We start from the raw sequence: 16,655 nt of genomic DNA, 5'->3' as shown, positions 1-16,655 counted from the left end.
TCAAAAGGTACGAATTTAGTACGATGTACGCTGCGTACAAAAAAGGTACGCAAGGATCCAAAATAGTACGCAAAACCGGCAAAACCGTACTAAAAGGTACGATCTGGCAACACTGCTGTAGACTACGGATTCCTATTATTTCAGCCTGTCAAAATTTGTGTTGCAAGTCTTATTCATAAAATATTTTAACATAACGATTTATAATATATACTTGGTCAACCAGATCTTGTCAGTAGAAAAAGGCGGCAAATTTGAAAAATGTAGGCGCGAAGGGATATTGTCCTATAGAAAATTTTAATTTCCCGCCTCTTTTTACTGACAAGATTTGGTTGACCATCTATATAGCTATAGCTGGTCAACCAAATCTTGTCAGTAAAAAAAGGCGCGAAATTAAAATTTTCTATGGGACGATATCCCTTCGCGCCTACATTTTTCAAAGGGTCTAGCCGCAATGCTATAGTGAAACTGCCCCTGGCTGAAATGTATACCATTCTTAGGTGCGTTTATTTGTCTTATTATAAGATATAGTTTTACCAAATTTCAAGGCTAGAATCCCCTTGGTTTGACTAAAATTTTTTTTTTAAATCGTTTTTATTTTTTGTAGCTAAACTAGTAGTTAGATTATTTTGAAATTTGGATGTTACATGCACCTAATATTAGTTCATTTACAAAAAAAAAATTGAGGTTGTAAGTTGTTTATAAACACTTAAAAAAATATTTTTATTTTTTTAATATATATATATATATATATATATATATATATATATATATATAATATACCTTATACATTTCAGCCAGGGGCAGTTTCAATATAGGATTGCGGCTAGACCCTTTGCCGCCTTTTTCTACTGTCAAGATCTGGTTGACCAAGTATATTTTTTAAATTTACTTTGAATTTTATAGATATTATCATTTATACTGATTTATACTGATACATACTAAGATAGTATGATTATCTCTGTCTATGTTTGAAATCAAACAGACCTTTGACACACTATATACTTGGTCAACCAGATCTTGACAGTAGAAAAAGGCGGCAAATTTGAAAAATATAGGCGCGAAGGGATATCGTCCCATAGAAAATTTGAATTTCGCGCCTTTTTTACTGACAATATTTGGTTGACCAGCTATATATATTTTTTTACTAGCGACCCGTCCCGGCTTCGCACGGGTTAACAAATTATACATAAACCTTCCTCTTGAATCACTATATCTATTAAAAAAACCGCATCACAATCCGTTGCGAAGTTTTAAAAATCTAAGCATACATACAGACCCGTCTATAAATGTGAGTTAATATGTGTTCAAAACGCGAAGGTTTTAAGTATTATACATACAGACTTACAGACAGACAGACAGCGGGAAGCGACTTTGATTAAATTTATACTATGTCACAGAATAAATCCCACCAAAACATTTTCATGTAAAATGTTGCCAAGACGAAACCATAAGGCTCGCACTGACAAAAAGTTATCAGATATCTTGTAGAGCCAAGCTTCTAACTCTACAGTTCCTACCTTCACAGACACTACACCTTAGTCAAAATATGTGGCTTGGCCGTTTCGTCACATGGGCGTAAGGTGAAATATGTATTCACTATTCATTATTTTTTATTATAAAATAGTTCTTGCAATAATGAAACAAGAGGCTCTACAAGATATCTGATAACTTTTTGTCAGTGCGAGCCTTATGGTTTCGTCTTGGCAACATTTTACATGTTTTTGGTGGGATTTCACATCTTTTTGTAAGTTGCTTTAACAATCTTCTGATTTAAAGGGTTGCGGGTGATTTACTATTAAAATTCCTGAAATACGTATTTGGGGGGCTTTTATATACAATCTGCTTTTTTTACTGATTCCCCATACAAACTTCAACCTCCCTTTTCCCCTAACGCCTTTTTCCACCCCTTTTCCACCGATTTTGGGGTTGAAACTATTTTATATCCTTCCCCATAACAATAACTATCTACATACCAAATTTCACCTAAATCGGTTTCGCGGTTATCGATTTCCCATACAAAATTCCACCCCCCTTTTCACCCCCTTAGAGGCTAATAATTTCAAGTTTTTGAATTTTTTTGTTGTTTGTGGACTAATACTATCTCACATACCAAATTTCAGCTTCCTAGGACTTCAGGAAGTACCCTAGAGGTTTTGATGATCAACAGTGAGTGAATGAGTCAGTGACGAAATCGGGGTTTTTTAGACATTAATAAAATCCAAAGTATAAGAGCTATGCAATTGAAATTTTTTATGCTTAATAAGTCCACTATTGACATCATATCCTGAGAGTTTTGTTTATCTGGTATAATCCAAACCCAAGTTAAGAGGGTTCAAAAAAACGACGAAGCGCTTCGAGAAAAGGTAGGTAGTGCCCTTGCGCTTCGCTTTGCTCGTCTTGGCGGGGGCACTACCGTGCCCCCAGATAATAGTACTAAGTACAGAAGACTCACTCTCTAACAAAACGCGTCTCTTACGATCAGCACAGATATGGCCGCTAGGTGGCGACAGCGCCACGCGCGGCTTATGACTTTCCCCAAAATTGGGGCCGAACGGATGTACTTTTAGCTACCTGTAGCCAGCCCATCGACACCCCATACTATGATAACTTAGGAACGTACTTGTTACCAACGTTGAGGTATAGTAAATAATCTTATCGAATTAAAATGACTGCTGTTGCATTTTGGTAACACATACCATACTTGCTTTCAAACATAGACGTATTATACCTACTTTTCTTTAGGTTGGTATGATCGGTAAAACGTCTACCGTCATTCTAAATTGTGGTGAAAGCGGTTATGTTACGTGTTTATTTTTGTGTTTAGACCAAATAACTTTAGCTTTTATTTAAATGGGGGGCAAATCTTTAAGAAAATGTGAAGTTTGTGGGGTCAGGCGTGTAAGGAAACTTACTTCTGATATATTTTTAGCAAGATTTCCTCTTGATTCGAACAGGTCGGTAAACTGATGTTTTTGTGCGATATTTTCATTTTGAGTCGTTCCCAGATACTAATTTAATTAGTTTGGAGTAGTTTTTATCGTTTACCATCCTTGATTAAAACGAAAACATTCTGTGAATAGATTCTTCTTGTAAAAACTAGGTAACCTAAGACACGAATAGTGTGCGAACAACTTATTGATAATCCCTTTATTTCAGATATCGACTATGGGTAAAGGTAACAGGTAATGAGGATTTGGAATATTTACCTATACAAAGGCTGAATGAAACTCCAACCTCTGAATATCTACAAGTGAATGAGCCTGACAGCTTTTTCCCTTTGTGGGAACTTGGGAAGTTGGAGTTCACAGCCTTCACAGGCAAGACTCAGTGTTTGCAGGAGTGCTCTAAAAGTAGATTGTAGCTTTAGTTACGTTCATAAGCGTATTGTAATATGCGTATACGTAAATATAAAACTATCTGTATCTTATCTTTATTATGTAAAATAAAATTATTTTTATATTTTGCATTTATTTTATTAATCCACCTGATTTTCAATATTTACTTTTACAGTAGTACAGTACAACAGCACGTATCGCACATTTATCGATATCGATAAACAGTAGGTACCGGAAGTGTCGAGCCCTAGCGTTGTTTTTTTTTGTGTTGGCAGTATTGACATGTATTTGGTGTGTTGGCACAATGTACGTTCTTAATTCGGTTTAAGGCTTGTTCGAGAGTGCCGACTCTTAAAACGTAGTGATTTAATACTCTTTGCCTGTAGCAAAGCGACGAAATCGCGGAGTGAGACACGCCTGACTATGTAGTGACAGACAGTGACAATGAGCATGCTGTTCAAATAATTTTATTGTTGTTTATAAAAATTCTACTTAGTTTAGATAAAAACCGGGCAAGTGCGAGTCGGACTCGCGCACGGAGGGTTCCGCACCATTAACAAAAAATAGAGCAAAACAAGCAAAAAAAACGGTCACCCATCCAAGTACTGACCCCGCCCGACGTTGCTTAACTTCGGTCAAAAATCACGTTTGTTGTATGGGAGCCCGGAGCCCCAATTAAATCTTTATTTTATTCTGTTCTTAGTATTTGTTGTTATAGCGGCAACAGAAATACAACATCTGTGAAAATTTCAACTGTACCTTATAATGCCTGATAAAAAACAAATAGCAACGAACTGTTCTTGTTTCCACTTGCCCTAGATAACATGATAGGAGATAAACAGAGGTAGAGACGATGAGTGGTGCTACTGTACTATTTTCCGAAAATCGTTTTTTCCTAAGTAGTTGCGATTTCTGCCATTCGCAAATTTTACCACTTTTTAATTTCTCCTTTCCCGATAGCATATTTCCGGGAGAGGAAGCTAGTGAGAAAGAATAAAATGGTAAATTTTGCGAATGGAAATATTGCTTCCAGTAAAATTCGATTTTCGAGAAATAATCGCTACTCTCGTTATTTTTTATTCAAAGTCCAGTCCAGCACACCTTCGACTGCGTTGAAACAACTGTAGGTACTGCTTTTTCTTCCCTGCTAGGAGGGACCAAAGTGGCACTTTTCCTCCCTGCTAGGACACAAAGTAACACTTTTCTGTTCTAGCACACTATTTAAAAAAATTTTTGCACATTATTTTTTTAGCTTAAATACCTAATCTGTTTAAGCATCAGATTGTGTCAACACTAAGATTTTTTAGGGTTCCGTAGCCAAATGGCAAAAAACGGAACCCTTATAGATTCGTCATGTCTGTCTGTCTGTCTGTCCGTCTGTCTGTCCGTCCGTATGTCACAGCCACTTTTCTCCGAAACTATAAGAACTATACTGTTGAAACTTGGTAAGTAGATGTATTCTGTGAACCGCATTAAGATTTTCACACAAAAATAGAAAAAAAACAATAATTTTTTGGGGTTCCCCATACTTCGAACTGAAACTCAAAAATTTTTTTTTCATCAAACCCATACGTGTGGGGTATCTATGGATAGGTCTTCAAAAATGATATTGAGGTTTCTAATATCATTTTTTTCTAAACTGAATAGTTTGCGCGAGAGACACTTCCAAAGTGGTAAAATGTGTGTCCCCCCCCCCCTGTAACTTCTAAAATAAGAGAATAATAAAACAAAAAAAAATATATGATGTACATTACCATGTAAACTTCCACCGAAAATTGGTTTGAATGAGATCTAGCAAGTAGTTTTTTTTTAATACGTCATAAATCGCCTAAATACGGAACCCTTCATGGGCGAGTCCGACTCGCACTTGGCCGCTTTTTTTATTTTCCTCATAGTTGATGTGAAAAGCAGTATGTGTCACACGATATCAAAATTATTTCGTCTTGGGCGTTAACACTTGAATCCCACATTACGCTCAGGCAGGGCCGGATCTAGGGTAGAGAGAGTGGAGCGGCCGCTCTAGGCGCCGGATGGCTAATAGAGGGGCGCTAAAATGAGTACTTAATAAGATTTTTTTTAAAAGACGCGAGTGTGGCGAGGGCTCAAAATACGCTTGAAAACTTCAACGAAGGGCGCCAAAACCCGATTTCGCTCTACCCTGATCAAGGGCTCGGCCCGGCACTGCGCTCAGGATTCTACTTTAGAATCCATCGCTTCATACGGAAATATATCATTTTGATTCCTTGTAACACAACTACTATTGTTTTGTTAGATTGTTTTGTTATGTAGGCATTATTAATTTAGTTGGTGTAGGTATTCCCATCTTGCAGTCTCTTGTTTATTAGAGAGCAACAGAAAAGTCGCCGCAGCGGTGCTTATATTCGGTACCTAAGAGCGCTGGTGGTAGCGGTAACCTTCTTCTCTGACTTTCAACCAATGACTTTTTCGGGATGTAATGTACGCAATATCATTGATATTTACCAGTAGCTTTTCGGTGAAGGAAAACATTCCGAGGAAACCGGACATATCCCCACTATCCCAATAAGGTCTAGTTTACCCTCTCGGTTGGAAGGTCAGATGGCAGTCGCTTTCGTAAAAACTATTAGTGCCTAATACGCCAATTCTTGGGATTAGTTGCCAAGTGGACCCCAGGCTCCCATGAGCCGTTGCAAAAGGCCGGCATAACGCGAGGAAGATGATGATGTTGTTGGACCTACCTATAGTTAGTGTAAGCTCAAATGTGATTACCAACGACTAGTTAAGTTTGTTATAACTTCCTACTGGTGCGGTTATTAGCAGAACTCTACCACACAGGCATCACCCAAATACATACTTATCAGACAAATGTTTCACGAAACAATGCATCGGTAAAAGGAATTAGTATTGTTTACCAAGTCAGTCAAACATTTATTTGTTGAATATATGTATAGTTGTCGCTATCTGTCGCGGGCCGCGGGAGGGACGGCGGAGTGCCAATGCCAAGTATGCATCGCGAGCGCAGGGCAGTCGGCAGGCGAGCGCGAGCGCAACCACACTGACCGAACGGCGCGCCGCGGAGCGCCCGCGACACTTCTTTGTTTACGTTCTTTGTCCGCGTTGTGGCACGCACCGCACCCCTATCCCGAGATGTCGGCCCGCTTCTGCGCTCGGGCCCCGCTAGCCGCGACGCGCGTAAACACAATCAGCTGTGCGCGGTGACACAGGATACGTTCATTCATAGAAAGTGAGAGTGTTTACATTGGTCAATTGACTTGGAAAATGGAGTGGTTAAAGAGGAGTTTATCTAATAAGAAGGAGGAGGTGGAGGACGGGACGGCAGCGGAGCGCCAGCGGCTGGAGGTGCCGGAGTCCCCGGCGGTGGACGCTCCGGAGCTGGAGTCGGAGCTGGAGCGCCGCGAGCGCTGGCGCAGCGTCTACGTCATCTACTTCACCATGTTCCAGATGTCGCTGGGCTTCAGTATAGTGCTCACCGGGGTCTGGCCTTACCTCGACAAGGTATTCATCCAACACCTTTAGACTTTAGACGACAAATATGTTAATTAAGCCAGCGGCAAGTATATCAGCTGCAGTGCGATACTTTATTTCAATGACATGCACCTGAGAATTATCTTTGCCAGAGTACCTAATACCGACCTAAGAGATAAAAAAAGTGCTGCGGGTTAATCAAGTCTTTGTTTACTGCGTTGAGCACAGTTGAGCACTCCGCGTCCGCGTCCTTGCATCAACCTATGCAAGGGTCCTATGCGATGCGGTGCATCTGGCAGTGTTGTGGCAGTGACTTTCACGAGCGGCCGACGACCCCGCGACCGCCCGCTCGCCCACTCACCTTATGTAACGATTCATAACAAACTATAACAGCACGCTGTCTAATATCGACCACTAGGTATCACAGTCCTATCAATGCGCTATACGCGCTAAGTAGAGGCTACGCGGGAAAATCGCCAAATTCCAATTCCAAATTCCAAATTATTTATTTGTTAAACATAGGTAGGTATGTACAACAGTAGGTCTTACATATAAAATATAGTAACACTATTTTTCGCCACATGGCACACAAATAGCTACAGAGAACAGTAGCGTGCAATTATAAACTATATAAGTCTTAAAACATACACAACAAATACAAATTAAAAGGTTATAAAGTTTCCTGAGTCTGACAAATAATCTTGAATAGAATAGTATGCTTTAGTTATTAGGAAATCATACAACATTTTTTTTAATTTATTTATATCATTATCGAACCTCCATCGGTCTTCTTTTTACATATTTTGTAATCATATCTATATTTTTTTATTTATAGCTGGTCAACCAAATCTTGTCAGTAAAAAAAGGCGCGAAATTCAAATTTTCTATGGGACGATATCCTTTCGCGCCTACATTTTTCAAATTTGCCGCCTTTTTCTACTGTCAATATCTGGTTGACCAAGTATATGACTGTATGTGTTCTGAACAATAAATAAAAATAAAATAAATAAATTACCTATTTTTAAAATCTGTTTTGGTAGCTTTTATTATAAATTTTTGGTGCTATTCCAAAAAAGCTTTTTGCTATTTAGTAACGCTGTTTTACATGATCTATTCTATGTTGTTGGCGATAACTATTGAAATATGAGAATTGGTGAGGGTTATACTTAACATATAATGCGACTTCATATATATAAAGACAGGGTAGCGTGAGAATATTTAGCTTAATAAAGTAGGATTTACATGATTCTATTAAATCTAAACCGCATACTGATCGTAAACACTTTTTTTGAGCTCTGAACACTAATTCTCTATCAGTACAGTTACCCCAGAATATAACCCCGTATCTCAAAGTTGATGTAACGTGAGCGTGATAAGAGATTAAAACTGTCGACTGGTTTACTACTTTTCGCAAATTATGTAAGGCATATGAATATTTGTTTAGTTTTTTACAAACGTTGTCTATGTGGTTGTTCCAACTTAATGTTCGATCTAAGCATAGCCCCAAAAAAGTTGTTGAATCCGTTTCTTCAAATCCTGCATGATCTTTGTAGTATGTAATTTTTAAATCGGAAATAAGTTCTTTTCTCTGTTTAAAGGTCATTGTTTTGGTTTTTTTTAAGTTGATATAGAGATTATTTTTATGTAGCCAATCGATTATTAATTCTATTGTTTTATTAATGTGTTGTTCAAATGATGATGGGTATTCGCTAGTAAAAATCACTGTACATACTATCATCTCACTTTCTAGGAACTTTTACGCTGAAGTAAATTTCCGGATAGTCAAGGGTAAAAAGTATGTAGAAAATACGGCATATTCAAGAGGCAGATGCTTTTGGAGTCTCGGGTAGATATCTTATTTTATTTTGGGTTCGAGTACGTATTCGAGTACGGGGAAGTCGATGAACACACAGAAACAAATTTCGCGATTACAGACTTTACAGATTACAGATAGACAAATTTGATTCATGATAGGATTTTTGTTATCTAGGGATCAATCTTAGACCTACCTACCTATCTAATATTCTGTAAGAAAGAATAAACGGATGGCCTGAAATCTAAATGTGGAAATTCCTCACTATTTCTGTCCCTAAAGGTCGACGAACTCTTGCCGCTGCGAGTTGATAACAGAACAAACAATTGTTCTATTTCTAACTAAGTATCTACTTATAAAACATAATCCTCGTCTCTATCACTCGTACAGTCCTTCTTGCTCTTCGAAGGCCGCAAAAATATGTGACACGCTCTTTATTATGGCTCTACAAATAAGATCGTGTCAGATATTTTTGTGGCCTTCGTTATGCAATATATTATTACAGGTGACTGTACCTACCTACTCGTAGGAAGGAATATAAATTTCGTAGGTAAAATAAAATGTCGCTCTATGAATTCATCTTGGACAAATTGCTCCATCCCATCCCCAACAGTCCCAACACCTGACCCGAATGGGTATGAAATGAACAAATATTTAAATATATACCTAAGCATTTTTAGGGTTCCGTATCCAAATGGCAAAAAACGGAACCCTTATAGATTCGTCATGTCTGTCTGTCTGTCTGTCTGTCCGTCTGTCTGTCCGTCCGTATGTCACAGCCACTTTTCTCCGAAACTATAAGAACTATACTGTTGAAACTTGGTAAGTAGATGTATTCTGTCGACCGCATTAAGATTTTCACACAAAAATAGAAAAAAAAAACAATAATTTTTTGGGGTTCCCCATACTTCGAACTGAAACTCAAAAATTTTTTTTTCATCAAACCCATACGTGTGGGGTATCTATGGATAGGTCTTCAAAAATGATATTGAGGTTTCTAATATCATTTTTTTCTAAACTGAATAGTTTGCGCGAGAGACACTTCCAAAGTGGTTAAATGTGTGTCCCCCCCCCCCTGTAACTTCTAAAATAAGAGAATGATAAAACTAAAAAAAATATACGATGTACATTACCATGTAAACTTCCACCGAAAATTGGTTTGAACGAGATCTAGTAAGTAGTTTTTTTTTAATACGTCATAAATCGCCTAAATACGGAACCCTTCATGGGCGAGTCCGACTCGCACTTGGCCGCTTTTTTTGTAAGCGTGACGTGAGGTTGTTGGGAGAATTTCCTATACTTACATCAGACTATCGGACTCAGACTTATTTCCACTCAAAGTCGAAATCAGACGTGCTGCCATGACACTTTAAGAGGCAACTGGAGGGGTCACGGGGAAGACGTTTAATGCATATTTAGATAGGCATCAGTAGTTGCTCAGATAAGAGGGGGGATAATTTCACTTTGAGGGATCATTATACACGCATCTCCCCTACATATCTTTGTAGCACGCAATATAGAACTGAAGGCCTACCGCGAACCACGTCCGACGTGTTGCCTCCCTGTCACACTTACGTACGAAATTACAAGTGCGACAGAGATGCAACACGTCGAACGTGGTTCGCGGTAGGCCCTTTGTGTTTTAATCCTTTAACCAATTACCCTAATCTATCGAACAACATGAAACATTAGCGCTTGAGTATTAATTTACCAACGTTTTAACGGTTTCTTAATTACCTACTCGTTATTTCCACGGGAACACCCAAATATTCCGAAATATGTTTTTCCGACTTTCATAACCTCGATTTTCATAATCCCGATTTTTTATATGTCCGAAATATCGAAATGACATAATGAAAATATTTTTTCCGAATTTGTCTATTCCGAAAAATCATTGACCGATCGGAAATAAAGTAATTCGGTATTCAGAAATTCGATCTTTTGTAAACTCGGAATAATGAAATTCGTGATTTTCAAAATAAGACTTAAACGCACTTTTTTAAGTCTAACTAACCAAAATCCGAATCGGAGCACCCCACTATCCACGTGGTCTTGTCTGTCCTACCCCTACACTGTATGTCCTCCGGAGGCGCGGAGGGGAAGCAGCCCTCACCCGCCGTAGCAAAGCGCAGAGCATTAGTGCCTGCGCTTTGCTACGCAAGGGCGAAGAGGCTGCTATGCCCGTAGCGCCGGAGCAGATGCTCCGTAGATGTCCGTAGCGCCCAACAAAAAAATTGTTGCCAGAAAAGTGGCTTAGGTTAGGTTAGAACTGCAACCCCACGAAAACAAACTGTTGCCAGAAAAGTGGGTTAGGTTAGGTTAGAACTGCGACCTCACGAAAACAAACTGTTGCCAGAAAAGTGGGTTAGGTTAAAACTGCGTCCCCCAAGAAAACGAACTGTTGTCTAAAAAGTGGGTTAGGTTAGAACTGCAACCCCCAATAAAACGAACTGTTGCCAGAAAAGTGGGTTAAGTTAGGTTAGAACTGCGACCCAACGAAAACAAACTGTTGCCTGAAAGGTGGGTTAGGTTAGGTTAGAACTGCGACCCCCAAGAAAACGAACTATTGCCATAAAAGTGGGTTAGATTAGGTTAGAACTGCGACCTCACGAAAACAAACTGTTGCCAGAAAAGTGGGTTAGGTAAGGTTAAAACTGCGTCCCCCAAGAAAACTAACTGTTGTCTGGAAAGTGGGTTAGGTTAGGTTAGAACTGCAACCCCCAAGAAAACGAACTGTTGCCAGAAAAGTGGGTTTGCTTAGGTTAGAACTGCGACCCCACGAAAACAAACAAGGCGACCAGCAAGCCGAAGCTGCGGAGGCGAGCATTTATTGTGCCTGCGCTTTGATACGCAAGGGCGAAGGGGCTGCTTTGCCCGTAGCGCCGGAGCAGTTGCGGAGCACGAATCGATAAATTCGGAATTTAAAAAAACCGGCCAAGTGCGAGTCGGACTCGCACACGGAGGGTTCCGCACCATCAACAAAAATTAAAGCAAAACAAGCAAAAAAACGGTCACCCATCCAAGTACTGACCCCGCCCGACGTTGCTTAACTTCGGTCAAAAATCACGTTTGTTGTATGGGAGCCCCACTTAAATCTTTATTTTATTCTGTTTTTAGTATTTGTTGTTATAGCGGCAACAAAAATACATCATCTGTGAAAATTTCAACTGTCTAGCTATCACGGTTCGTGAGATACAGCCTGGTGACAGACGGACGGACGGACGGACGGACGGACGGACGGACAGCGGAGTCTTAGTAATAGGGTCCCGTTTTTACCCTTTGGGTACGGAACCCTAAAAATGGGGATATTTAAAATAGGAGTCACGTGGAATCGGAATTCAAATTTTCGGAATAATGGCATTTCGGAATTCGTGATTTCAAAAATCGTAAATGTTAAATTCGGTGTTTATCACTATCGGAATTTTTATATTCGGAATTATGTGGTTCGGAATTTAATAAAATCGTCTTTTTTGCTATTCGGAAATATACGCTTTCGTGATTTTCATCATTCGTAATTACGACAGTCGGAATTTTGATGGGTCGAGCATTTAAAAAAAGCGGCCAAGTGCGAGTCGGACTCGCCCATGAAGGGTTCCGTATTTAGGCGATTTATGACGTATAAAAAAAACTACTTACTAGATCTCGTTCAAACCAATTTTCGGTGGAAGTTTACATGGTAATGTACATCATATATTTTTTTTAGTTTTATCATTCTCTTATTTTAGAAGTTACAGGGGGGGGGGGACACACATTTTACCACTTTGGAAGTGTCTCTCGCGCAAACTATTCAGTTTAGAAAAAAATGATATTAGAAACCTCAATATAATTTTTGAAGACCTATCCATAGATACCCCACACGTATGGGTTTGATGAAAAAATTTATTTTGAGTTTCAGTTCGAAGTATGGGGAACCCCAAAAATTTATTGTTTTTTTTTCTATTTTTGTGTGAAAATCTTAATGCGGTTTACAGAATACATCTACTTGCCAAGTTTCAACAGTATAGTTTTTATAGTTTCGGAGAAAAGTGGCTGTGACATACGGACGGACAGACAGACGGACAGACAGACAGACAGACAGACAGACATGACGAATCTATAAGGGTTCCGTTTTTTTTGCCATTTGGCTACGGAACCCTAAAAACGGAATAATAAAATTCGATATTCTAAAATTCGGCATAAAATATTTCGGAATTATGTAGTGTACCCGATAACGAAAGAGACTTGACACTCTTTATACTCTTGATAGCGATAAACTATAAAGCCATTCAAGATACAATATAATTATAGATACGTGATCCGTAGCGTGCAGTGCTGTGTTCGTCGTTTTGTCGGTGATAATGTACCGTCACGCTCGGGCTGTGGCGTGGCGGTAATTTATTCTCCAGTAATTCGCCGTAATGACATGCGATATCACACAACTTGCGCCACACTGTTCATAATGTATCGCTAACGTGATAAAGCTCTCATCTGTTGTCCGGTAAAGTTCTTCATCCTATGAGTAAGCCTTAGATAACGGGTCTGTCTGTCTGATCGATGATTTACAATATACATAAACACAACTATAAGAACAAAGACGACCGGTCTGGCCTAGTGGGTAGTGACAGGTAGTGACCCTGCCTGTGAAGCCGCGGTCCTGGGTTCGAATCCCAGTAAGGGCATTTATTTGTGTGATGAGCACAGATATTTGTTCCCGAGTCATGGTTGTTTTCTATGTATTTAAGTATTTGTATATTATATATATCGTTGTCTGAGTACCCACAACACAAGCTTTCTTGAGCTTACCGTGGGGCTTAGTCAATTTGTGTAATAATGTCCTATAATATTTATTTTATTTATTTATTTAAAGAAACCAGTGCCTAAGTATTCTTTGCGAGAAACTGAATACAAGCTATAGCTTCTCCATTGCTCTTGGTACTCGTCTAGGTATTGTCGAGAAGGCTTAGGGATGACCATCAGCCAGCCTATTATGGATAGCTTTATCCATCTTTATCCACGTGATAAAATAACTGTCACTGTTTAACACCGTGGGAAAGAAAGTGACGGACACCGTTTTATCACGCTGTCACGTAGACAAGAACGACCATCATATCCGTACTGGAGGTAACGTTTTGTCCGGTTATCAAATGGGTTATTTGCCCTCGTTAACACTATCAGGAAGGCCAATGTTATTATCTTCTTTTTAATCACTACTAAAATACTAAAAACAATAGTAAAATGATTCACTGAAAAAAAACATTAACGGTGAAATATTAACGAAACCGGTATATGTACTTAGTTATTAAAAATACCTAGCTTTCCTTGAACAATAGGTAAGATAAAGAAGGGTTACGTCAATCCTTAAGGTGATATGTTGCACAACAAAGTTGCAAAAATACGAGATACTTAATAATTACCGTTCTTTTGGCTCGACAAGTCGCGTCAGATAATTATTTGCACACTTCGCCGATGCAGTGCAAGATACTTAATGATTGCAGTCAACTCAATAGGTTCATACCGCGCTGTTATCGCAAGACTCGTGTAGTTTCGTAAATACTTAAAAAAATCGTTGTATGCAAACGTGGCTGTAATTAATCTCATTATGAATAGTTACTAAATTGAGGTACCTACCTAGGTAATGTCATCAGCGACTGTGTTGCGACGTAATGTTCCACGCACGAGAGTGGAACTCATATACTTAAGTACAAACTCATGAATGATATACACTGTGTTTCGCATTGCTACTACATAGGTACTCTTACTAAGCTTGTTTCTTGTATGTAACTAGGTACTTATTGTTATAATTTATTTTAAAAACATACTTAGACCTTGACCCGCACTTTACCCCGCGCAGTTGCGACACGAACAATAGAAACAAGGCGACTGACGCATGCATGCGACCGGTTGTCGTGCGTCAGAGGACGGTAGGGCATGTCGTTGAGAGTTGTGGAAGGGTTGTGAACTCAAGGTGAACTTGATGGAGAGCCCTGACTCAAGGACCCTCCCACCCTTTTGGTATCTTCTTTTCTGTTCTTCTCTTGGTGGCCTTGGTGGAAAGACGGGCACCTTTTCAACATCCGTCTGTTAAAGGCAAAGAAAAACAGATGCCACCTGTTGGCCAGAGAACTCCTATATGCAGATGATGCTGCGTTAGTCGCTAACACAGAGTATGGGCTCCAAGATATAATATGCTAACAAAGTTTAACAATATCTGTCAACTTTTTGGAATGACTGTGAACAGTAAAAAGACTGTGGTTCTCGTTCATGGCACGGGATCATATGCCCAGTATCAGCATGCTTGGTGACGATACTCTTGAAGTAGTCGAGAACGTTTGTTATCTTGGATCGACTACCACCAGCAAGTTGTGCAATGATCGAAAGATTGATACACGGATAGGTAGAGCTGCGGCCAACTTTGGAAAGCTTCAAGCTCGAGTCTGGAATAATAACAAGCTGAAACTCTCTACCAAGATCCTAGTATACAAAACATGCGTCCTAAGTATCCTCCTGTATGCATCTGAAACATGGACAACCTACTCCAAACAAGAGCGCCGCTTAAATGCTTTCCACATGCGCTGCCTCCGTACGATTCTCGGAGTCACCGAGGGATCGTATGACAAACGAAAATTTTATTTTATATTATTTTATACCTACTCTTATTAACGACTGTTCCAATTGGAAATTAGTTGACTTTTATTCATTGTTTTTATTTTTTCTGTTCTTGTATTCTCGTAAGTTTTGACATTGTAAATTTATATTTTGGATTTGTAAGTATTTACCTACTTACTCTTATTCTAATTGTGTTGACAATCCTTATTGGAGCTATAATTTTATTTCATTAGTATTGTTATTATTTTCATTTTATTTTGACGATCATGACAGAAATTCTTATATTTTTGACATCAATGCAAACTTATTATGTAATTGTCTTTCATGAAATAAATCATCTAATCTAATCTAATCTAAGGGTTCTCGACCTTGTTGGCTGTTGTAATATCACTGCCAGCCTAAAACAGCGAAGGTTGCGGTGGCTGGGCCATGTTTTACGTATGGACTCAGATAGACTTCCCCGGGCAGTGATGCTGAGTGAAATTGCATACGCCAAACGACCAGTCAGACGCCCGTTGCTTCGCTTTAAGGATTCCTGCAAGCGGGACATGTTGTCCTTTGGCATCGTCCCGAACACCTGGGAAACGGAAGCCCTTAAAAGGGCGGAGTGGCGTAACCTTTTACATGATGGCATAGCGAAGCATGATGAAGTCTAGCTCGATGATTTAAAGCAGAAAAGACTTCGGGCTTCACAGGAACCATCAACAGATTCGCGTTTCACCTGCGTTTTCACGCGCGTGCTGCGATTGGACTTTACAGCCATTAGGAAAAGGTGTGCCGCACCTCCGATCTCCAACGGCGCACAGACCTCTTCTTAATAAACTGTCGCTGTCATTCTTAATAAACTGTCACTGTTTGAACCTCTTTGCAGATGCGTGCAAGTATGAATATTGACGTTAATATTGTGTGTTCAGATTTACAGATGGCGCTTCATAATGGATACAAAAAAGTTCCACGAGAGGGCTCTCTTTCTCATATATATATTATACTACTCTTTGGTGCAGGTCTCGTTTAAAGAAGTTTTCCTTCAAAAAGTAAAATGCGGTGGTTGCAATTAGAGAACGTCAATCACAGTTGTTTAGTAGGTAAGGTAGCTACTGTCTGTAGTTAGTAGCACACTGACGAAAAGCTAAAAACCCCCGATGATGATAATAAATACATACATACTGAGGGAGGGAGTCAAGTACAAGTCGGAAAAGGTCCACAACACAATCGCTCCCGTCACAGTATTGATGAAGCATTAACAACATGAGTCATCGTGAGAGACGAGACAGTTGGACTCCGACCAACAATCGTCCCATGACGAGCCCGCTTGATGTACCTATGACGTCCATAATGTGTTTCAATTAGGCATTTTGCATTTATCTCGTAAGTGAGTGCTGTGTATAATTATGTAGTATCCAATCCTTATTTTTAACCGACTTCCAAATCTCAAAGAAGGAGGTTATCAATTCGGT

General features: G+C 39.4%; 2 protein-coding genes across 2 annotated transcripts in view; one reads left to right on the top strand and one right to left on the bottom strand.

Annotated features, from left to right (window-relative positions):
* Nucleotides 1-16,655, bottom strand: part of LOC134651450 (superoxide dismutase [Cu-Zn]) — a 394,084-nt gene that overhangs the window by 181,358 nt on the left and 196,071 nt on the right. The window lies entirely within an intron of this gene.
* The window catches only part of LOC134651733 (major facilitator superfamily domain-containing protein 8), a 36,254-nt gene continuing 26,051 nt past the window's right edge, over nucleotides 6,453-16,655 (top strand). The window contains exon 1 of the mRNA XM_063506835.1: nucleotides 6,453-6,830. Coding sequence (XP_063362905.1) covers nucleotides 6,594-6,830 — 237 coding nt within the window. The 5' untranslated portion in view covers nucleotides 6,453-6,593. The remainder of the gene's footprint in view (nucleotides 6,831-16,655) is intronic.

Source organism: Cydia amplana, chromosome 10 (assembly GCF_948474715.1).
Source record: "Cydia amplana chromosome 10, ilCydAmpl1.1, whole genome shotgun sequence".
Taxonomy (NCBI): domain Eukaryota; kingdom Metazoa; phylum Arthropoda; class Insecta; order Lepidoptera; family Tortricidae; genus Cydia; species Cydia amplana.
This window is presented reverse-complemented; position numbering and strand designations above follow the sequence as displayed.